We start from the raw sequence: 22,378 nt of genomic DNA on the forward strand, positions 1-22,378 counted from the left end.
GTCTGAGTCTTTTTTGTCTGATGTCCATTGTTCCTTGTCTTTTCAGTTTGGTTACCATTTGTTTAAAGACGATATCACTTGTAATAGTGGCTTTATGAAGGACCAAAGCACACCTTGTCGTCATCATAGACTTTATAAATATAGTCCAATAAATTTCATGATGTGAACTTGGCATTTTTTTCTAGGGAGACACCACACATCACTGCATTATAGTTTACATTGACATTAAAACCAACACCTGCCATATTTCCCCGCACATCTTTAGATCTCTGGCATTATAAAAGTAAATGTTCAATAGTTTCATTCTCATTACAACTGTCAATAGTGCACTTTTTAGTTTTAACATAACAGCTCCACTTGACAACTGCTCGGATTGCTTGTCTCCCAACTGATATGAGCTACATGGTGTCTCATTTACTTTCTGATAAGCTTTTACTAGAAATATTTTTCATTCATACCTTATGAGTCAGAGTCATCTAAATTTGTGCAGGGGAAAATGCCACCATACATGTTATCACACAGTTAAATATATATTTTTTTTACAAGACATTTCGACCTAGACGATATATAGGTGTACAACCTTAGTCATAAAGTCACTGTACATAAGTTTATAATATGGAATAAAGCTTCTTGTCCCTTTTTTTTGGTCTAGCTCAGGGCTTCACTGATTCACATCGCCTTTCATTTGATGCCTGATGCAGTGTTTTTACAAAAAGCTATCATTCATTTTAAACCCAGGTCTACAGCTCTATGGCCTCCATTTCTTTTTTTTTCTTTTTTTTTTTTTACTTTTGTACAGTTACTGTCTCTTTGTGACTTCCCTAGTGGTGTCCCTTATAAAATTGACTGCCATTTTATTTTTTATTTATTTATAGTTTTTATTACTTATTTGTACATCTAAAATCTTCATGTCATTTCTATGAAGGACATTAATCACAGATTGTGTGTCTTCCCTTCCAAACCAGACCTTCTGTTTTGTTATGGTATAGTTTTGCACCAGATACTTCTTCATATAGCTGAAGGTGTTCATTTACTATGTCAAGTTCATTTTGGTTCTTAATTATAACAGTATTATCATCAACGTATGCTAAAACAACCACCCGCTCCCCACGACTGGATCTGGTTCCACTCAACCTGTTGTTGTCCTTAATTCTCTTCAAAAGTGGATTTATAGCTAAAACATAGAGGGCAGCTGATAAAGGTCAACCTTGTTTGACACCTCTGCTAATTTCAAATTTTTCTGTTAAAACTCCATTAACATTGACCTGAACTACAGATTGTGCATACATCAGTTTAATTACATAAAAAAACCTGCTTAAAACCATACGCTTTTAACACCCCCTACAGATATTCTTGAGATATAAAATCAAAGGCTTTTTTTTCATCTAGGCCTATAATGAAAAATTCATCCCCAGAATTATTACCGATTATGTCTCTCAGTGTGGCTAAATCCCACATCACCCTTCCCTTGATAGCGCATGTTTGTTCTTGCCCATTCAACTATTTGCCCATCAACATTTCGAATTGCAGCGACATTTTTATTCTGAAGTTTCCTTTTGTACAGGTTTATCAGGCCATGAGTAGTATTTTTTATCTTCATTGTGCACTGTGTGCTTATGGTGCTTGTGAACTGGTACGTGTTAGTACTTGTGGACTCTGGTCCTGGTGAAGCCTGTATAATAATAGAACCAAAGTTCTCATTTCTGACATTTTTTTTTAGGTAATCTAAGTACGATATACTAATTGAATTACTATGATTAAAGTAATACTATTTTTAATGAATATGTTTTTTGTGTATATAATATACATATATGTATATAGTATATATATTTTTAATCACATGATGTATATTAGTATATTATGTTAGGTTACGTGTGATATACTGGATGTCTTCTAAATATACAGATTATTTACTCTTACTTAAAAGCAGTTTGAAAGTACTACAATGAAATGTTGCGCTTTATTATGAAATCCCCTACAAAGCGGAAGCCTTGTAGACTAGTGACAAGAGCTTTTCTCTGATTGGGCGATTATATTAACGTTCACTCTGACCAATGAGCGAGCGCTGGCTGCTCTATATAGCCGGTTCTCGTCGTATGCGAACTTATTCTCTATTCTCTCGAAGATAAAGAAGAAAAATGTCTGGACGTGGTAAGGGTGCCGGTAAGGCTAGAGCAAAGGCAAAGACCCGCTCCTCCAGGGCCGGGCTCCAATTCCCAGTCGGCCGTGTTCATAGGCTGCTGAGGAAGGGTAACTATGCGGAGCGTGTCGGTGCCGGAGCCCCCGTCTACCTGGCGGCTGTGCTGGAGTACCTGACCGCTGAGATCCTGGAGCTGGCTGGAAACGCTGCCCGCGACAACAAGAAGACCAGGATCATCCCCCGTCACCTGCAGCTGGCTGTCCGCAACGACGAGGAGCTCAACAAGCTGCTGGGCGGAGTGACCATCGCTCAGGGCGGCGTGCTGCCCAACATCCAGGCTGTGCTGCTGCCCAAGAAGACCGAGAAGCCCGCCAAGAAGTAAACACGGAACCGGCTCCTCTAAACAACACAACGGCTCTTTTAAGAGCCACAACCAACATCTAAAGAACGTGTTCTGTTAATATTTGATGACTCATAGTAAGCATTTAATCTGCACACATGGGAACACCCATCTAACTTGTTGCTTTAATAGCGATAAGGAGCTGTCGGTGTCACTAATTTCTCAGTTCATGTCATGTATTGTGATAAACATTTCATTGTTCAGAACAATTCATTGCATTGTAATTTAAGACATCTGCAGACATTCACATTTCCATAATTCATATTATAGATCAGTTTCAAAGACTGAAATTATAAACACTAAACCAGCAAGAACCAGGGGCTTTCTCAGCAGAGTTACAGATTTTCACTCCAAGAAACGGATGTTGAGAGAAAGCAAACAAGCACAACTATGAATATAATCATTCGGTTGATACCAAGACTAGTAGAGCATTATATATACACATAGCCTCATCATAGCTCTGATTAAAGGCATTAAAAGTGATATTTGACACGCATCAATTGATGCTCCTCTGGCGCACTGCAAGCAGCAGATTTGGAATGCCAACACCACAGAACCAAACATAGTGTCATTTTGTTCTTTGTATATTAACCGCTGCATTAGTTGGATGTAATGAATGAAGAGAAATGCCGTTTTTATTTAGAGGTCTTGTTCTTAATACCGCTCACTCTCCTTGCTCCACCACCGCCGCACTGTCTGTCTCGCTTGCACTATCGCTCTCTATTTCGGCAGTTTACCTCAGAAAAACATTACATATGTGTAACATGTTTAAATATATTAACTGTAATAAAACCTGGTATATTGTGGCACAAAATAAACTAATAGGACGTGTTGCTCTGTTAGTGAGTTAGTGGCTCTTAAAAGAGCCGTTGTGTTTATGGAGCAGAGGACAGTTTAAGCTCTCTCTCCGCGGATGCGGCGGGCCAGCTGGATGTCTTTGGGCATGATGGTGACCCTCTTGGCGTGGATGGCGCACAGGTTGGTGTCCTCGAACAGGCCGACCAGGTAAGCCTCGCTGGCCTCCTGCAGAGCCATGACAGCGGAGCTCTGGAAGCGCAGGTCGGTCTTGAAGTCCTGAGCGATCTCCCTCACCAGGCGCTGGAAGGGCAGCTTGCGGATCAGCAGCTCGGTGGATTTCTGGTAGCGACGGATCTCTCTCAGAGCCACGGTACCGGGCCTGTAACGGTGAGGCTTCTTGACGCCGCCGGTGGCCGGGGCGCTCTTACGAGCAGCCTTGGTGGCCAGCTGCTTCCTGGGAGCTTTGCCTCCGGTGGATTTACGAGCGGTCTGCTTGGTTCTTGCCATTTTTCGCTGTTATTCGTCTGCTTCAACAGAAACACGATGATGTCGCCTCTCTGAGAACTGCCTCTTTATAAAGGAGCTGCCGGAGTCGCGGCGCCGCTCATTGGTCCAGGCCGGGAGGAGCGCGCGCTCAGCTCATCTACTATTGGACAAGAAATTCAAATTAAAGCCCGCCCCCACACCAGCTGACTAACGGCTCCGGAAGAAACAAGAAAACAAAGGAAACACGTTAATATCTATGACAAGAGTTCAGTCATACCTGCTTACATACAATTATATGTTCACATCCTTTCCTCATTTCTTTCACTTAAGTCCAGGGCCTCATTTACAAAACAGGATTCATACCAAAAGTGTACGTCCGTAAAAGTCTGTGCACACACATAAATGCAAGAATTTTCCCCTTTATAAATCATAATCAACTTGAAAATGTGCAAACATGGGGGAACCTCATATCCCACCCATTACACTCCCACAATTTATTCACCAAACATTTTCTGCTGTCTCGCCTTCATCGGGGTGTCTAAAGCCACTTCCGCTTCCCTTATAGACAATTTATTGATTCATCATGTGACCCATAAATACTATAAATAGTATTTACAACATCATCATTAACCCTTCTTCAAAGTATCATTACTCTCAGTTAATATAACAATTGTAAGATAAATATCAATGCGCAGAAATACAGAAAATATAGTATTACAATAATCCCTCCTCAATATTGTCTAGCAAATAGTAACTCGATGATGAGTGAATGATGATATCCAATCCTCAGTTAAGGCATCAAATTCTGTTATCTTTCATTTCATTATTCAGACTCATCTTTCAAAACACAGAGTTCACATCACCTCCAATACTTGATATTTATGAATAACCCCAACTGTCCATCTGTATCTGATCTTAACACTTCCATCGATGAATGACATTTACTTTTCTTTATTTTTTCTCTATGATAGTTGCTCATTTAACATTCTCAGTGCCCAATTTAGAGATCCAGAATGCCTCCCTCTCTCCACATCTCTCTCTCTCTTTGACAAACATAATCTCTCAATTTTGCAGCCAGTGGAGACGCCCCCTAAAGGCCCCCCCAAGCATCATAATGGACACCTCGAACCCCCCCAACCAACAAGCATTGCAAAGGATCCCTCCAACCCCCCTAGACCTGCTCTATGTGAAAAATGTCCTGAGATAACTTCTTTTGTGATTTGGTGCTAAATGAATAAAATTGACCTGACTTGATTCTCAAAACAAATTTTCTCACAACACCAGCATTTCATGTTGCTTCCACACAGAATTCAAATAATTATCTTTAATTGTTCATGTTCATTGTGTAAATCCTGTGTGTGTGAGGGACTGCAGATGAAATCTGCATCACATGGTAAAATTTATGTTTAATACTGTACATGGTCCCTTACAAGTACAATAAATAAAATAATGCCACAAATAGAACTGAACAGGTGAATGTTAAAATTCAATCAGTTTCTTTTTTATTGAAATAAAAAAACATTCAGATATCAAGATTGGACAAATAAAAAATTAATTTGCTGGATGTAAAAACAAATTGTAAACATGTGCATGCTCTTATCTGATCTGACTCGGGCTGATAAACTATGACTGAAACACACTGAAACAATAGGAACTACATGATCCATCAACATGTTTCATGCAGCTGCAACACCTGCTGGACAAAACACTCACCTACAGTCAGTGCAGGAGCAAATACACAAACTTAAAGATGATACTATTTAGATGTTGTGTTTATAGCTTGCTGTCTGTTGTCTGTGTGTGTCTGTTGATCTGTTAATACAGCTTTATGGTTTTAATTTGTCATCAAAATCAGATGAAATGTTTACTCTCTTTAGTTCAGTCTTTAGGTCAATGTGGATACATTTGACGCATTTAATTATATATTTATTTATTTAACCAGAAGTAACACAAGAAGAACGCAATTAATCTGCAATGTTCAGATATGGAACAATAAAATACAACCAGAGAAATATGATAGAGTCACATTCCTCATGAAACATTTATTTAATGTGAAACTTGAACACTTTGTAACAGTCTTTCTGCTAAAATTCAGCAACTTCCTTTAAATATTTACTTAAAACTCATTTTTATAAACTTATATTTCTGCATGAATTGGTCTTTACATTCATGTCACTTATAACTTCAACTCTCTGTTGTACCAAATCATTTCTGTTATATTATTGTTATTGGCTGTTTGTTTTTTGTAACTTTGCCTTGAAAACAAATAGGTGTTATTTATTATGAATGTGTCACTCAGACTGTTGAACTTTGGGAAGTTTAGTTTTGCACAGAACTGCTATTCTGTGCTGCTTTGTCCGTCTGGCACATTATAATCCTGTCAGGAAGGGATCTTTGCAGTGACACAGAGCTGTTTAATGTGGACATGTGAGTATTGTTTAAGATTTATCCTTCAGTCTGTTTCTACACAGAACCTATTACAAGTGATCAATACTTTTCTCAATTACAAATATCACAAAATCAAAAACAAAATCTGGTCAGACCATTACTTTGGCGCATGCTCAGTATGACAGACAAGACAGCCAATCCTGTGTGAGCAACAGCACAGTGAGATTTACATGCAGCGTCTATAAAAGCAGCTCTGGCCAGTATGAGGTCATCCTGCGGAAATATCCTGCATCAATAACCATGCCTGATCCAGTGAAAGCGCCGAAGAAAGGCTCCAAGAAGGCCGTGTCCAAGGCCACGAAGACCGGCAAGAAGAAGAGAAAGACCCGCAAGGAGAGCTACGCCATCTATGTGTACAAGGTGCTGAAGCAGGTCCACCCCGACACCGGCATCTCCTCCAAGGCCATGGGCATCATGAACTCCTTTGTGGGAGACATCTTTGAGCGTATTGCCGGTGAGGCTTCCCGCCTTGCTCACTACAACAAGCGCTCCACCATCACCTCCAGGGAGATCCAGACCGCCGTCCGCCTGCTGCTGCCCGGTGAGCTGGCCAAACACGCCGTGTCTGAGGGCACCAAGGCCGTCACCAAGTACACCAGCTCCAAGTAAACCCGCTGTCTGTACCATCAACTCAAAGGTCCTTTTCAGGACCACCCACACCTTCACCTGTGAGCTTTAGTCCTTTAATGCACAATTACATTTTTCTGCAAGTTCACTTTAATTTGCCACATCATTAGCTGTTAAATGTTTTGTAATTCATTAATGAACTCTACAAATAAGTCATGTTATATTTATATAGGAAAACAAGGATGTTTAAGACATCAAAATTACCTCATTCAGTCCAAGTAAAGCCACTACTGTCCTTCTCACCCTACTAACATGGATGTCACCCTCCATATACAACTGGCTGTATTTATCAGGTGATTTCTAGGATTATTGTGTAAAACACATAATTATGACCCCTTTTTGATGGTTAATATGCGTTGAAGTAAAGGTCATATATGTGTTATATAAATATACTATATGTTTATATAGTATATTTTGTCAGTAATTTAGAGAGAACAACTGCAAAGTACAACATTTAAAGCCAACTTAGACAAGATAACACAACTTGCAGTTATTTATTACAGTGAAATACATGACTTTATTGTAAGGAATTACGTCTTGTGCAGAATATGAATTCGTGAGGAACATGTGATTTTGGGTTATAAACGTGTGTTAGTCAGTTTATTAATATCCGGGTCTGGGTTCAGATAAATTGATAAAGAATTGATCCTCCCCGTCGGGGAATCGAACCCCGGTCTTCCGCGTGACAGGCGGAGATACTGTCCACTATACTAACGAGGAATGGTGATTTAAAGGGCAGTTCCGCAGTATTTCAAGTATCCTTTGAATGATGTTGTAGGCGTTATTTAATAGTTTATTATTAGTATTGTTTGATTATTCTAGATATTTACTCTATTTAGATTAGATTCTGATCGTAGTTTTGTTAATAGATAGATAGCTCCATTCTGCAGCTACTCCTCTGTCGCTCCAGGAGGCTGTGGAGAGGGTGTCTGCTATTGTCCATTATAGCTTTCGGTTTGTTCAGTGTGCCACAGATCTTAGCGGGTCCAATCTCCTGCCCAGTACTGAGCCCGCTTTTTTGACCAGCTTGTCTAATTGCTTGGTGTTCTTGTCTGTAAGGCCACCACCATGTGGTAGAACATGGTCATCATTTCCACACACACATCAATTGACCTCAGTTTCCGCTGGAAGAACAGGTGGCTCTGCCCCTTCCTGTAGAGGGCGTCGGTGTTAGAGGACCAGTCCAGCTTGTCATCCACAAGGACCCCTAGATATTTGTAGGTGTGCACCACTAAAATGTCCACCCCACAGATTTTCACTGGCTCCAGAGGGGGCTTAGACCTGTGGAAATCCACAATCATGGATGTGATCCACGCTCATGGATCAAGAAGCCATTTCCCAAGTTTAATTAAAAAAAGTATAATTTAATGACACAGAGTCTGAAAAAAATGACACCTGCCTTTTAAGAAATTGATTATGTGTAACTTAAATTACAAGATATAATCTTAAAACACTTCAGGTTCCCAGAGAAAGAAAATACAAATACAATACAATCACAGGACATGACCTCTGTGTCCTCAGTGCAGCTAAAAGGCCTGAATTAATAAGAAAATGTTTTAAATCACATTTAAATATCAAATAAAAATGTTATTAATCAGATTTACTCCAGGGAGGAACTGATCACATCATGTTGCAGACACAATGAAGCTAATTACAGTGATATCAAGTTATGTCCCTGTACATCAGAACAATTATTGTAATCTTTAAAAAGAGGGTTATTAACTGTTAAATTGTGTTTTCAGTCCTGTTCATGTTCAGTCTAACATTTAGTGGAGACTTTTTATGTATTTTAAAAGCTCATCTAGTGGTCTGTGGTGTTAGTTCATGCTATATACTTATCCTTATACAAGTAAACATTAAATGTAAAAATATGATATATAACATCATTGATTAATGTGAGACCTGACTTGACAGAATTTGGCGATTGAATACTTGTATGCATGTTTTGGTGATTTCAAAACTTTTCATTGATCTTTCATTGACTCATATACTTTTTACTTAACAAGATAACATGATATATTGCGACAACAAGAAAGGTTTATTGTAAAATGACATGTTGGCAGCAACAGGCTGCCGTAGTGTTTCTACACAAACTGAAGCTGATATCACAACGTCCTGTACCACAGAAGACAAAAACGTTATTATATTGCAATCTTTAATCTGATGATTACTATAACAGTGTGTTTTCAGTCCCGTTCATGTTCAATCTAACATTTAGTGGAGACAGGAAGTCTTTTCCAGCGGATCCATTAGTGACAGTCTGTGTAACCGCCCTGAGTCATCGACAGTAACCGTGTGTTTACCTCCACCGAAAACGTGTCTGATTAAAAACTAATAAATCACGTCACTGCACTGGTTTCAGCTTTATTGTGTCCTCAGACGTCTTTGCTTACTGGAATACCGCTGTTACATTTCATACAAATCACTTTAAGACGTTTTTGAAGACGATTTGTGAAGAAAACTCGCTGCGCGCCGTACAAAGTGACGGTGTATCAGCGAGGTTTGAAGCCTCCCAGAAAGAAATAAATGAGTCCTGGACGCCAAAAATGAGCTCAGTCTGAAGGGAGGAACGTTTCCTCACTGCTGCGATAACAAACGTGTTTTAAAACGTTGGTTTTCTGTGTGTTTTACCCCCAAAATGTGGAGGAGAAAACACAAGTTTCATCTGATTTGAGGCGGCAGGCAGAGCGGCTCTGAGTGTTGCTTCTCCACGGTTCTCATGTGCTTTATAAGTCCCGCCTCGTGCCCTCTGCTCGAACATACAGTCCGCGAGACAAACAGCAGACTACACACGCAAAGATGGCAGAAGAAGCTCCAGCAGCGGCCCCGGCGAAAGCCGCCCCTAAAGCCCCGAAGAAGAAGAGCGCTCCCCGGCCCAAGAAGGACGGACCCAGCCTCAACAAGCTGATCATCGGCGCTGTGGCGGAGTCCAAGGAGCGTAAAGGGCTGTCGGTGGCGGCGCTTAAGAAGATTCTGGCGACCAAAGGCGTCGATGTCGTGAAAGCCAACAAACGCATCAATACTGCGGTCACGAAGCTGGTGACTAAAGGCACTCTGACCCAGACTAAAGGGACAGGGGCCTCCGGCTCCTTCAAGCTCGCCAAGGAGACCAAACCCGCCAAGCCCGTCAAGAAAGTGGTGAAGAAGAAAGCTGCCGTCAAAGCCAAGAAGCCCGCAGCCAAGAAACCCGCAGCGGCTAAGAAGCCCAAGACAGCGGCAGTGAAGAAGACAGCAGCCGCTAAGAAATCCCCCAAGAAGGTTAAGAAGCCCGCAGCGGCCAAGAAAGCAGCCAAGAGCCCCAAGAAGGCCGCCAAGAGCCCCAAGAAAGTGGTGAAAAAGGCTCCTGCAGCTAAGAAAGCTCCAGCAAAGAAGGTGGCCAAACCCAAAGCCAAGAAGGCAGCACCCAAGAAGAAGTGAGCTGTCATCAGTCTGAACATGTGAACCTGATCAAAGGCTCTTTTAAGAGCCACACAACTTCTCTAAAGAGCAGCATCCTGATGTTTAAACCATATAGTGTTTTCTCATTGGCTGTACTAGTTGAAAAACTGAGTTTTGTGTATTTCATTACGTGTAAGAATGGTGACTGCAGTTAATGATCAACTCAGTCTATTTAGATATACTTTGTCTTATATATATGTATATTATTATTATTGACACATTATACAAAGCAACATAAATCACAACCCAATTTAAACCTGTGCCCCCAAACACTGGAGAAAAATACAAGTAAGGTTAATAAGAAAAGTTCATCCCAACCATGTGTCAAGGACACAAAAGCGAGTAACCGCACGTCATCCACAAGTGACTTTCAATTACAGCCCAAACCTTTTTACTTTTGATTTGTTAACTTCATCATCACAACAAACCAAAAGTCCTTTTACGGGCATTTTTTTTTTCCTTTTTAGCATGTGAAAACAGCAAATAATAATACTCCTATGCACGTTATTGATGAAATTACCACTAATTTAATTTATTAGCAAAGAGTAGTTCAACCAGTACAAATCAAATTATATAACAATTATAAGAAACTATCTTTCATCACTACTATGCAAAGCATAAGGAGAAATTGAGATGTATAACAACTATTAGCTCTATGGTAGATTTAACAAAAATACGGTATTTAACTTTATTAATAAAGATAACATGCACACCGCGCCTTCATTGGTAACATCTGCATGTCATACAGCTCCTTGTCTCACCATTCACTGTGCATCATAATAGTTTAGTGCAATTATGGCAAAAAACAGCAAATCAGTTCCAATAACAGTGACGTATATATATATATATATATATATATATATATATATACACTGTATACATAACAGTACTTCAAAAACTGTAACTAACACAAACATTGTGATTTAAAGGCAACTAAAAACTTACAGCATCTACTTTAATCAGAATTGGTAATTAACAAGTTCTTTATCTGAAACTCTACAAACAGAAGGAACAGAAAGATGATTTATCACCTACTTTTGTTGTACGCTCACAATGAGAATACCACAAACAAATTTAGGCAATTTAAGTCCCAAAGCAAAGAGGTAACCAATAAACGTCAACTTCTGATAAATACACTTCCATGTAGGAGATTAAGACATGACAGAAGAGCAGCATGATTGACAAAACAGGAAGTGATGTAAGAAAACGTTTTGCTTTGTGGTGAATATCAAATGATATAATAATATAAATGCACACCGCATTTTTCAGTCTAGAGTGAAATTAAAAGGTGATTAATGACTATATTAATCTGATGGTTTGTAAAGTTTGATTTTAGTCTTGCAAGTGTTATATGATGAATGGTTATTTTAGTTTGACAATTACAAGTTGATGTTCAGTTCAGTCACAGTGATTTTCGTATCTTATGAACTGTTTGAGCTTTTCATGTCTGTGCTTCTCTTTTGCATGTTTCATGTTAGTGTCTAAATTTCTATGAATATTAATATTCCCCAATTTTTTGCTTTGCATGTCTTGTATTATGTATTTTTGTGTCACATATTTTAAATAGTAGCTGACAATGTAGTATAATGTGCTACATGCTATTTTTAAACTAATATTAATATTCTATTCTTTTTTAATATTGCTTATTATTTGTTCAATTTGTTCATATATTGTTTTGTTCCAGGGACGACAAATGAAAAATGTCCTCTTGACTAGCTGGCACATTTACAGCCATGTCTATCGATATGCATTTTCATTGTTAAAGAGCATTTTGCAGGTTTTTTTTTTTTTGTTGCTGGATTTACAGTTAACGTATCATGAAAATTATCCCGTGAATGATTAATGTATGATTTTATTAGTTTAAGAGACATAAAGGCAGAAATTAAGACAGAAAAGTTAACATTTTGAGCAGCGCCCTTACAGCGCCTCATATTACGTCACAAAAGGGAGTCGCTTTCTCGTCTCATCTGCAGTAAACTGTGCGGTACTAAGTACTAATGAGTCTGAGCCGTCGTCATTCAGTGAATTTTTTTTTTTTTTAATTTTTTTTTTAGTTTTTTACTAGTTTTGTTTTACATTTTGTATTTTTTCAACATCGTGAATAATTGTGTTTGTGCAGCACAAATTCCAGCCTCTGAGGACCTGAAGTCCACTTTCCTAGCAGGAAAAGCAGCAGCTAGTTTTCGTGTCTGGTTGAGTTTTATGCAGGTTGAAGTCTTCACTGCTGCTTCTGTGCCGGAAGAACAGCAGGCTCATTTTAGACAGGAGGGTTATGTGATTTGTGATATGATGAAGTTCAGGATGGGATGTTGAAGCCAGGACTGTGTGAGGCTGATAGCTGGTGCGGTTCCCTCCGGTAAACACAGCAGCTCAGCGCCGACCGGAGAGACTCCAGTAAGACATGAACTGTTCTGGTAAGTCCTTGTTTCTAATGTTTTTAACTTCCAAATCAGTCAGCATGTCGGCTTCAACTGAGACGTAACGTCTGATGTGTGTTTATTGTTGTTAGGCCGCGTAATTAACCTGTAAAACCACCAGCTGATGATGAGGGATAATGAAAACATTAGCTAACATCGTTAGCATTGACACGCATAATGTTAATTATTAACTTCTGTCATCTAACGCAGGATCCTGGTGTCTAGTTTCATAGCTTGGTGACTTTCTGTTTACTCAGCTAAAACATTTGTCATTTTTACTCTTAGGTGGTGTTATGTAGCTGCGTAATGAGGTTTTGGGAGATGCTGCAGTAATGAGTGGTGGTGTCTCTGAAGTTCTCTCATATCTAACATCAGCTGCATTTGTCCTCTATCACACAGTTATTAGTGATTGACCTGCAGCATATTCTGCAGCATAATATATGACGTTACACTGTTATGTAAAATAAAAGTTCCTCTCAAAAAGGAGATATGCAGGTAGTTTCAAGCTTTCTGTGTAACTTTGAAATCATCCTCAGGCGCAGGTAGAGGTGTCAGGAAACAGCTGATAAATACCAGGTGGGTTAGGTTAGGTTAGGTAGGTTGGGTGCTACCTATCCAGATATGGTACTTAGCAGTTCTGCACATGCAATCTATGGATGATGGTGAGCAATATCTCAAAAATCATTTTTTCATTGTGCTTTTTGACCTGTAAGTGCGTAAATATTTGCATGTACACACTGGCTTTGATGCAGAGTGTAGAAATTAGATTATAATGGTGTGCAATGTATTTAGTAAAGTCATTCTCATTGGAGGTGTTTCACTCCCTCGTCCTCCACTTTGTACCGAAGCACGCTGGCTTCTCCTTTCTTGAGATGTACAGCAGGTGACTATTGTGTGATCTTTTAAGAATTAGTGCCACTAAAACTAATCCAGTCTAAGAAAGCAAGCCTGCCCTCATTGATATAAATGGGATGGACAAAATATAAGAAACAGTATAAAGAATTACTTTTCAACAGCACCACACACTGCATCCTCTAAAATGGCCATAAAGTTGAATCTAAAACAGTTTCAACTTATGACCCGCATCATCCTCTGCTTCTCCTGGCAGCGCTGCACGACAACTATAATGGTAGCTGAGAGGTAACGAGCACCAGTGAAGGAGAGGTATGTTCTACAGTTTGCAACACGAGGTTCTGCAAAGGTTCCCGGATAGTTCGCCCCATCAAGGTGAAGCTGTTGTACAGTTAGAGATTTCAGTCATTTAATATAACTTATTATTTGAGTCAGTGGCACTAATTTAAAAAAAAAAAAAAAAAAAAGATCTTTATTGTATTAATTATTATATCACTGAATGTGTTCTAAATATTTTTATCTCCTCCAGCATATGCATCAGCCCTGATGGAGTCTCTGAGGGGGGACTACTCCACGTCACTAAAGACTCTACGAGAGAGCAGCGCTGCGCTGTCCTCCACTGCACCAGAGTCACTTTCCAGATTCTATCAGCAGATCACCAAACACGAGGCAGTCGGCCTGTAAGCTTCACAGCCCTGACAGTTTAACACAAGACTTTAGTGAGAAACCCAACACAGGTGTGGTGGTTCTCAGTTTGCAGTTATACATTATTATAAATCAGATTAATTCTACAATTCATAATCATATTTACTTTTTTTTAAAAGATCTTTATTGAATTTCACATAATTAAAATTTACAAGAACAACAATAACCTACATTAACAATAAAGTGCAACCAGTGCCAAAGTGCAAAAACATTAATAAAGTGCAAAAAATCCAGTAATCTTATATAACGTGCTGTCAGATCATAAACTCAGTATGTTCCAGGAAGGTGCTGAGATTTGTCCATAGTTCTCCTCCTCCGGAGGTCAGTAAGTATCTGTTTAACAACGGTGTCACTGTCAATCACAGTCTGTTGTATTATCATGGCACATCTGGATTTCCACAATTTTGAACATACAACACAAATAATTAATTGTATTAATTGTATTCTTCCATCTCCTTTTACACTCATCCTCTAAATAAGTGGAGAAAATGTGATATTCTGTATGATGATTATACCTCATTACCTCAATTGAGAAACTTTTATAGGTATGTAACGTTAGCGTTAGGGAACACGTAATAAACATAAGCTATATTATATATTGAATTTCACATGATTATAATTAACAAGAAGAACAATAATTTACATTAACAATAAAGTGCATCCAGTGCCAAAGTGCAATAAAGTGCAAAAAGGTCCAGTAATCTTATATAAAGTGCTGTCTGATCATAAGCTCAGTATGTTCCTGGGGAGGTGCTGGGATTTGTCCATAGTTCTCGTCCTCCGGAGGTCAGTAAGTATCTGTTTAAATACGGTGTCACTGTCTATCACAGTCTGTCGTATTATCATGGCACATCGTGTTTTACACAAATTAGAACATACAATACAAATAATTAACTGTATCGGTTTTGTATGTTTAGATGGCAGTTTATCATCAATACAATACATAACAGAATTGTAACATAAATTAAAGTTTACACCAACAGCTTTCAGTTTGTCCCAGACTTCCTGAGCTCTATAACAGTGCATTAAGAGATGCTGCTGTGTCTCATCATCATTGCAAAAGATCATTGGACATTTTTTTTTTGTAACATAACAACTCCAAGACACAACAGCTCTAACAGGAAGTCTCCCCACAGATATCAACCACAGGACATCTCTAATACTCTGACAGATTCTTAAATTTTAGATTTTTTATCACCTCTGTGCTCTCATTAGTATTTGTTTTTTATAATTTATAAATTCACCATATTTAAAATAACTTATTTTATTGGATGGCCATCTGCCTTGACCCAACCGATCTCTGTAAATTAAACAGTACTGTCTATGTGAAAAGTGCCCTGAGATGACTTTTGTTATGATTTGGCGCTATGTAAATAAAAATTGATTGATTGATTGATTATAAATAATTTTACTAGGTAGACCACCCCAGTCTATTTGTACTATTTGTACTAATAGTTTTTATTTATCTGGTGCCTGCAGGCCAGTAATGCTCTTAACTGCATAAAACGTTTTAATAGTTCCGAACACTTTGTTGTTTTTGAGATAATTAATTATCACGTAAATAAGGCCATTGAAACTCTTTATAACGTCTTCCGTAATTCTATTAAAAACTTACATTAGAAACATATATCTGTCTTCATCTGCCTCTCTCCCTCTGTGCTGTGCGGCAGCGCCGTGAACGTAACGAGGAGTTAAATCAGACACTGCGACATATAACCGACCTAACAAACTGATCTTTGTGCATTAGTATGTATTGTGGGCAAATATCTTGCCAGCAAACAATCACTACTAAAGCTGCTACTGCCTGATATGTGATAGCAAACGCTACAACATTGTGAGGTGAAACAGTTCAGTGTTACGTGCCGCTAAAACTCTATTAGTGTAACATTAATACAAAGTATGATACACACAAATAGCACCGACTTCAGAGAACAGTGTTGCAGATTATTTCTATTAAAAATAGTCCTCAGAATAAGAGAAGAAATGTTCGCAGCCACAGAGCAGCTCTGACAGGAAGTCTGGCTAAACGGCATCAGGAGCCTCGTCAGTGTGTTTGCTGCGACCAGAATCGCTTCATTTTATTATAAACTGATGATCAATAGAAGGTTGTTTTTACTTTGAGTCTGTGAACAAACATGTAAACCAGCTGGAAAACTGTTTTTGGTGAAGCTCTGATGTATTTTACAGCATTTTAGGGGAGAAATGAGAGCGAAAAGCCGCTGAGCAGCGCTGTCCACGGCGGTGATCAGGTGAGGTTTGTTCGCTCCTCAAAGAAAAAGCAGAGAACATCAGAGCTCTACATGACTTCAATATGAAGAGACACAAGTCCGCTATCTGCTGACTTCACTGTCAGCCTTCAACACTTCTCACACACTGATTTTTCAGTCTTTTATCACTAAGAGAAAACACAAGTGTCAGACATTGACGCTGCACAGAGTAAGACAGCAGCAGGACTGAGTCTCCACGGTTCTCATGGTGTGTTTAAGTACAGCCTGCTGCCTCAGACTCTCCAACAGTCAACTCAGACTCTCAGATTGTTTCGTGTCGGATCTGAACTCAGAGGAAATAATGGCCGAAGTTGCTCCAGCTCCCGCCGCCGCCGCTGCTCCGGCTAAAGTGGCTAAGAAGAAGGTCTCCAAGCCGAAGAAGACTGGCCCCAGCGTCAGCGAGCTGATCGTGAAGACTGTGGCCGCGTCCAAGGAGCGGAGCGGCGTGTCTGCAGCCGCCCTGAAGAAGGCTCTGGCTGCCGGAGGCTACGATGTGGAGAAGAACAAGGCCCGCGTCAAGACCGCCATCAAGAGCCTGGTGGCCAAGGGGACTCTGGTCCAGACTAAGGGGATCGGCGCCTCTGGATCCTTCAAGATGAGCAAGAAGGTTGAGACCAAGGCCAAGAAACCCGCAAAGAAAGCTGCTCCTAAAGCCAAGAAGCCCGCCAAGAGTCCCAAGAAACCCGCAGCGGCTAAGAAGCCCAAGACAGCGGCAGCTAAGAAGACAGCAGCCGCTAAGAAATCCCCCAAGAAGGTCAAGAAGCCCGCAGCGGCCAAGAAAGCAGCCAAGAGCCCCAAGAAGGCCGCTAAGAGCCCCAAGAAAGTGGTGAAAAAGGCTCCTGCAGCCAAGAAAGCTCCCGCAAAGAAGGTGGCCAAACCCAAAGCCAAGAAGGCAGCACCCAAGAAGAAGTGAGCTGTCATCAGTCTGAACATGTGAACCTGATCAAAGGCTCTTTTAAGAGCCACACAACTTCTCTAAAGAGCAGCATCCTGATGTTGAAACCATATAGTGTTTTCTCATTGACTATATTAGTTGAAAAACTTAGTTTTGTGTATTTCATTACGTGTAAGAATGGTGACTGCAGTTAGAAATCAACTCAGTCTATTTAGATATACTTTGTCTTTATATTATTATTATTGACACATTATACAAAGCAACATAAATCACAACCCAATTTAAACCTGTGCCCCCAAACACTGGAGAAAAATACAAGTAAAGTTAATAAGAAAAGTTCATCCCAACCACGTGTCAAGGACACAAAAGCAACTACATTAATTGATGAAATTGATTTAAGTTATTATGGGTTAAAATGGTAAGTGACTGCAGTTATTAAGATTTTATCAACTCATAGTCATATTCTGATGATTTAATCTCATACTCTCAATTTCATTCAGTGAAAAATAGTTTACTCTTCACTTTCTTTTCTTATAAATGTCAGTTTTTTAAAATCCAGTCTAAAGTGTCAACATGTTCTTCACTGAGCAGCATCAGAAACAGAAAGTAACTCAGGCTGACACTGAACTGTAAATATATTGTAGTGAAAATAAATGCATTGTGACAATTAAAGTATGATTAATATGTCGGATGAAGATAACACCATAACAACTGAAATGGAGACAGATCAAAATGATTTCCTCTTGATGCAACTATATTTAATTTTATGACTGTACAACTACCCTCCTTTCTGAATCATTTTACCAGTTTTTAATCAGAATTACTGTTTCAGAGCTGAGTGTTTCTTAGAGGCTTTTTTGGAGCTGGTCAGCAAATCTCCAGGTTAAGTTTCACATAGGCTGGTATATAGACTAACCAGTATTCAGTGTTTGTTATTTAAATTTAACATTACCTAATATATCAAGTCATTTTGTTTTGAACGCAGCTTATATTCTATATATTAACATTAATCAATATTTTGTGTACATTAACAGTACTATGTTGTTTTTTTAACTACAGTATCATATGAGGATGTTTGTTCTTTATCAGGAGTGTGTGGCTCTTAAAAGAGCCGTTGTGTTGTTCAGAGGAGCCGGTTCCGTGTTTACTTCTTGGCGGGCTTCTCGGTCTTCTTGGGCAGCAGCACAGCCTGGATGTTGGGCAGCACGCCGCCCTGAGCGATGGTCACTCCGCCCAGCAGCTTGTTGAGCTCCTCGTCGTTGCGGACAGCCAGCTGCAGGTGACGGGGGATGATCCTGGTCTTCTTGTTGTCGCGGGCAGCGTTTCCAGCCAGCTCCAGGATCTCAGCGGTCAGGTACTCCAGCACAGCCGCCAGGTAGACGGGGGCTCCGGCACCGACACGCTCCGCATAGTTGCCCTTCCTCAGCAGCCTGTGAACACGGCCGACTGGGAACTGGAGCCCGGCCCTGGAGGAGCGGGTCTTTGCCTTAGCGCGGGCTTTGCCTCCGGTTTTTCCTCTACCACTCATTTTTAACTTCTTCTCGAGTCTAATCTCAAAGAAAATGTGATCCAACCGGTGTAAACTCTCCTTTATATGTCCTGATGTCTCCACCCACCAGAAAAGATCAGCAGAGGGCGGCCCGCGCTCATTTTGGCGGACTTTTTTCAAAGGACTTTTGTCCAATAAGCAGCGGAGGTTCAGGCTCCTCTAGGCGGTGCTGAGCTCCAGGAGGAGCCGCTCACCAATCAGGACCCGGAGGTCTGAAGCAGCGTCACAGTTCCGCAGCCGCTCCGACACTTTAAGAGCAGCGTGTCTCCTCTTGTCGCTACTATTTTCTCCTGATCAGAGAAACAAGACGCGATGGCAAGAACCAAGCAGACCGCCCGTAAATCCACCGGAGGCAAAGCCCCCAGGAAGCAGCTGGCCACCAAGGCTGCCCGTAAGAGCGCCCCGGCCACCGGCGGCGTGAAGAAGCCTCACCGTTACAGGCCCGGTACCGTGGCTCTGAGAGAGATCCGTCGTTACCAGAAATCCACCGAGCTGCTGATCCGCAAGCTGCCCTTCCAGCGCCTGGTGAGGGAGATCGCTCAGGACTTCAAGACCGACCTGCGCTTCCAGAGCTCCGCTGTCATGGCTCTGCAGGAGGCCAGCGAGGCTTACCTGGTCGGCCTGTTCGAGGACACCAACCTGTGCGCCATCCACGCCAAGAGGGTCACCATCATGCCCAAAGACATCCAGCTGGCCCGCCGCATCCGCGGAGAGAGAGCTTAAACTGTCCTCTGCTCCATAAACACAACGGCTCTTTTAAGAGCCACTAACTCTCTGACAGAGCAACACATCCTATTAGCTTATTTTATATTTGTATATAAAATCATGTTTTATGATATATCATGTGTAAAATATGTAAAAACATTTGTGTAATACTCTTCTGAAGTGAATCCATTCAAAGTGTAATGTTTTTCTAACAGTTGTCATGGTTGGAAAATTTGATTGATCCAGAGAGATTATGATATAAAGTGTAGAAATTATGTGAATGTCAGTAGATAATCAGTATTATTAGTCATTCAGCTGTAGGTGTGCATCTGTTCAATTACTAGAATTTCTGTTGTCCAGTACTATCTCATTTTAACTGTTTCTTTGTACACTTACACATATGATCCCAGTTAGAATATGTTTTAAGCATGTAGTGTTTCATAAGATACACTAATTGATAAAACTGACTTTGTTATGTACTTATTTTAAAGATAAATAATTATTTGCATGACCTCAGTTTGGCAGGAGAGGGAGCTCCTTTAATAGGCGGTTATGTGTAAAAAAAAAAAAAAAAAAAAAAAAAAAATTTGACTGCAGTTGTTAACATGGTCTGAACTGAGCAGCATCAAATACAGAAAATCACTCAGGGTGACATTGAACTGTAAATTTATTATAACATTATGATAGATTTATTATTACTACTGATGTTCCCTTTCCATTACATCTTAGTTAATGTTTAAACAGATATCCTGGTAAAATATATGATTGGAAAATCAACGTCCTCTCAACGTGTTTATTATGACTGGTAAAAGGTGTAAAATGACACAATGATATGAGTGAGAATAGAAAGGAGGGCAGTTTTGGGCTTTTTGGGGCTTGTCAGCAAATCTTCAGGTTAATAATTATTTGTTATAATTATTAACTAGTGTCTAAATTTCATGCAGGCTAATGTATAGACTAGCCATATATCTTATATTATAAGTATGATTTCTGGCAGATCTCCCAGGACGTGATGGTTCCTGATGGATTTATATTCTGCCCCAAAAGTAACTCCTTATTAAAGTCACGTATTTCACCGTAAGAAATAACTGCAAGTTGTGTCTCTCTAAATAACTGACAAAATATACTGTATAAACATATGACAGTGACCTTTACTTCAACTCATTAACCATCAAAAAGGGTTCAAAATTATGTGTTTTACACAATAATCCTAGAAATCACCTGATAAATACAGCCAGTTGTATATGGAGGGTGACATCCATGTTAGTAGGGTGAGAAGGACAGTAGTGGCTTTACTTGGACTGGATGATGTAATTTTGATGTCTTAAACATCCATGTTTTTCCTATATAAATATAACATGACTTATTTGTAGAGTTCATTGATGAATTACAAAACATTTAACAGCTAAATATGTGGCAAGTTAAAGAAAACTGAGAAATATGTAATTGTGCATTAAAGGATTAAAGCTCTCAGGTGAAGTTGTGGGTGGTCCTGAAAAGGACCTTTGAGTTGATGGTACAGACAGCGGGTTTACTTGGAGCTGGTGTACTTGGTGACGGCCTTGGTGCCCTCAGACACGGCGTGTTTGGCCAGCTCACCGGGCAGCAGCAGGCGGACGGCGGTCTGGATCTCCCTGGAGGTGATGGTGGAGCGCTTGTTGTAGTGAGCAAGGCGGGAAGCCTCACCGGCGATGCGCTCAAAGATGTCCCCCACAAAGGAATTCATGATGCCCATGGCCTTGGAGGAGATGCCGGTGTCGGGGTGGACCTGCTTCAGCACCTTGTACACGTAGATGGCGTAGCTCTCCTTGCGAGTCTTTCTCTTCTTCTTGCCGGTCTTGGTGGCTTTAGACACGGCCTTCTTGGAGCCTTTCTTCGGTGCTTTCACTGGATCAGGCATGGTTAGTCGTTAGATTTCTCAAATGAATAACAGCTACGTGTCCAAACGGCTTCTATATATCCATCTGATGTAAATTTAACTGCGCCGTTGCTCGCAGAGGATTGGTTTACTTCCTGTTAGCTAGACTGAGCATGCGCAACACAAAACACCTTCCCAACCTTTGAAGAACAATCTGACCGCCTTTTTTCTTACAGAGCCACCTCATCTGAGGAGCATCCACTGATACGAGTAACATAATTTCAATTTTCCCTGAAACATTTAGCCTAATATATATTATCAAGTGTTTAAAAGACACTTTAGCCACATTCCGGATTATTAAATAATGAATTCACAATCAGAATATCAACAAATATTCAAATAACAAATAAATAATATAAACACATTCTGCCAGTAGAAAGAGAAAGATTTTCATCTGGTTGACCTGCAGCTCTTTCCAGAAGGTAAGTGGTTGAACAGAACATTGAAAGTGCCTTCCTAAATTATTAGATAAAGCAAATGTTATTGTGATATAGAAAAGAGGAATTTTTCACAACCTGGCCAACCCAGAAATTAATTACAGCTATTAATTAATTACAGCTTTTAAATTATGCATAAAGCATTAGTAAATTATTTAATAATTAATGCTCATAAACTGTCCTATATATGTATATATATATATATATATATATATATATATATATATATATATATATATATATATATATATATATATATATATATATATATATATATATATGTATATATGTGTGTG

At 39.8% G+C, this 22,378-nt stretch overlaps 8 protein-coding genes and 1 non-coding gene across 9 annotated transcripts; 5 read left to right on the forward strand and 4 right to left on the reverse strand.

The window, feature by feature from the left end:
* Positions 1-2,112: 2,112 nt before the first annotated feature.
* LOC122995651 (histone H2A-like) lies at positions 2,113-2,573 on the forward strand. The gene has a single exon (XM_044370995.1). It carries the CDS (start codon positions 2,139-2,141, stop codon positions 2,520-2,522), a length of 384 nt encoding a protein of 127 aa, XP_044226930.1. The 5' UTR covers positions 2,113-2,138; the 3' UTR covers positions 2,523-2,573.
* Positions 2,574-3,387: 814 nt separating this feature from the next.
* LOC122995647 (histone H3) lies at positions 3,388-3,866 on the reverse strand. The gene has a single exon (XM_044370990.1). It carries the CDS (start codon positions 3,843-3,845, stop codon positions 3,435-3,437), a length of 411 nt encoding a protein of 136 aa, XP_044226925.1. The 5' UTR covers positions 3,846-3,866; the 3' UTR covers positions 3,388-3,434.
* Positions 3,867-6,498: 2,632 nt separating this feature from the next.
* Positions 6,499-6,926, forward strand: LOC122995658 (histone H2B 3-like). The gene has a single exon (XM_044371003.1). It carries the CDS (start codon positions 6,513-6,515, stop codon positions 6,879-6,881), a length of 369 nt encoding a protein of 122 aa, XP_044226938.1. The 5' UTR covers positions 6,499-6,512; the 3' UTR covers positions 6,882-6,926.
* A 621-nt stretch (positions 6,927-7,547) lies between these two features.
* On the reverse strand, positions 7,548-7,619 carry trnad-guc. Its single transcript has one exon. It is a non-coding gene; the product is annotated as a tRNA-Asp (tRNA).
* Positions 7,620-8,796: 1,177 nt separating this feature from the next.
* LOC122995636 (histone H1-like) lies at positions 8,797-10,369 on the forward strand. Its single transcript, XM_044370980.1, has one exon. The coding sequence runs from the start codon at positions 9,699-9,701 to the stop codon at positions 10,314-10,316; it is 618 nt and encodes a 205-aa protein (XP_044226915.1). The 5' UTR covers positions 8,797-9,698; the 3' UTR covers positions 10,317-10,369.
* Positions 10,370-16,686: 6,317 nt separating this feature from the next.
* LOC122995632 (histone H1-like) lies at positions 16,687-17,544 on the forward strand. The gene has a single exon (XM_044370976.1). The coding sequence runs from the start codon at positions 16,784-16,786 to the stop codon at positions 17,489-17,491; it is 708 nt and encodes a 235-aa protein (XP_044226911.1). The 5' UTR covers positions 16,687-16,783; the 3' UTR covers positions 17,492-17,544.
* A 1,023-nt stretch (positions 17,545-18,567) lies between these two features.
* LOC122995662 (histone H2A-like) lies at positions 18,568-19,024 on the reverse strand. The gene has a single exon (XM_044371007.1). It carries the CDS (start codon positions 18,999-19,001, stop codon positions 18,618-18,620), a length of 384 nt encoding a protein of 127 aa, XP_044226942.1. The 5' UTR covers positions 19,002-19,024; the 3' UTR covers positions 18,568-18,617.
* Positions 19,025-19,113: 89 nt separating this feature from the next.
* LOC122995644 (histone H3) lies at positions 19,114-19,792 on the forward strand. The gene has a single exon (XM_044370988.1). The coding sequence runs from the start codon at positions 19,335-19,337 to the stop codon at positions 19,743-19,745; it is 411 nt and encodes a 136-aa protein (XP_044226923.1). The 5' UTR covers positions 19,114-19,334; the 3' UTR covers positions 19,746-19,792.
* A 1,421-nt stretch (positions 19,793-21,213) lies between these two features.
* On the reverse strand, positions 21,214-21,631 carry LOC122995657 (histone H2B 3-like). Its single transcript, XM_044371002.1, has one exon. The coding sequence runs from the start codon at positions 21,625-21,627 to the stop codon at positions 21,259-21,261; it is 369 nt and encodes a 122-aa protein (XP_044226937.1). The 5' UTR covers positions 21,628-21,631; the 3' UTR covers positions 21,214-21,258.
* Between the last annotated feature and the right edge of the window lie 747 nt (positions 21,632-22,378).

Source organism: Thunnus albacares, chromosome 13, assembly GCF_914725855.1.
Source record: "Thunnus albacares chromosome 13, fThuAlb1.1, whole genome shotgun sequence".
In the NCBI taxonomy this organism is placed as follows: domain Eukaryota; kingdom Metazoa; phylum Chordata; class Actinopteri; order Scombriformes; family Scombridae; genus Thunnus; species Thunnus albacares.

What these genes read in the sequence shown, in the direction of transcription:
- LOC122995657 (XM_044371002.1), bottom strand. Translation starts at nt 21,627, where the DNA reads ATGCCTGATCCAGTGAAAGCACCGAAGAAAGGCTCCAAGAAGGCCGTG.
- LOC122995636 (XM_044370980.1), top strand. Translation starts at nt 9,699, where the DNA reads ATGGCAGAAGAAGCTCCAGCAGCGGCCCCGGCGAAAGCCGCCCCTAAA.
- LOC122995644 (XM_044370988.1), top strand. Translation starts at nt 19,335, where the DNA reads ATGGCAAGAACCAAGCAGACCGCCCGTAAATCCACCGGAGGCAAAGCC.
- LOC122995647 (XM_044370990.1), bottom strand. Translation starts at nt 3,845, where the DNA reads ATGGCAAGAACCAAGCAGACCGCTCGTAAATCCACCGGAGGCAAAGCT.
- LOC122995632 (XM_044370976.1), top strand. Translation starts at nt 16,784, where the DNA reads ATGGTGTGTTTAAGTACAGCCTGCTGCCTCAGACTCTCCAACAGTCAA.
- LOC122995662 (XM_044371007.1), bottom strand. Translation starts at nt 19,001, where the DNA reads ATGAGTGGTAGAGGAAAAACCGGAGGCAAAGCCCGCGCTAAGGCAAAG.
- LOC122995651 (XM_044370995.1), top strand. Translation starts at nt 2,139, where the DNA reads ATGTCTGGACGTGGTAAGGGTGCCGGTAAGGCTAGAGCAAAGGCAAAG.
- LOC122995658 (XM_044371003.1), top strand. Translation starts at nt 6,513, where the DNA reads ATGCCTGATCCAGTGAAAGCGCCGAAGAAAGGCTCCAAGAAGGCCGTG.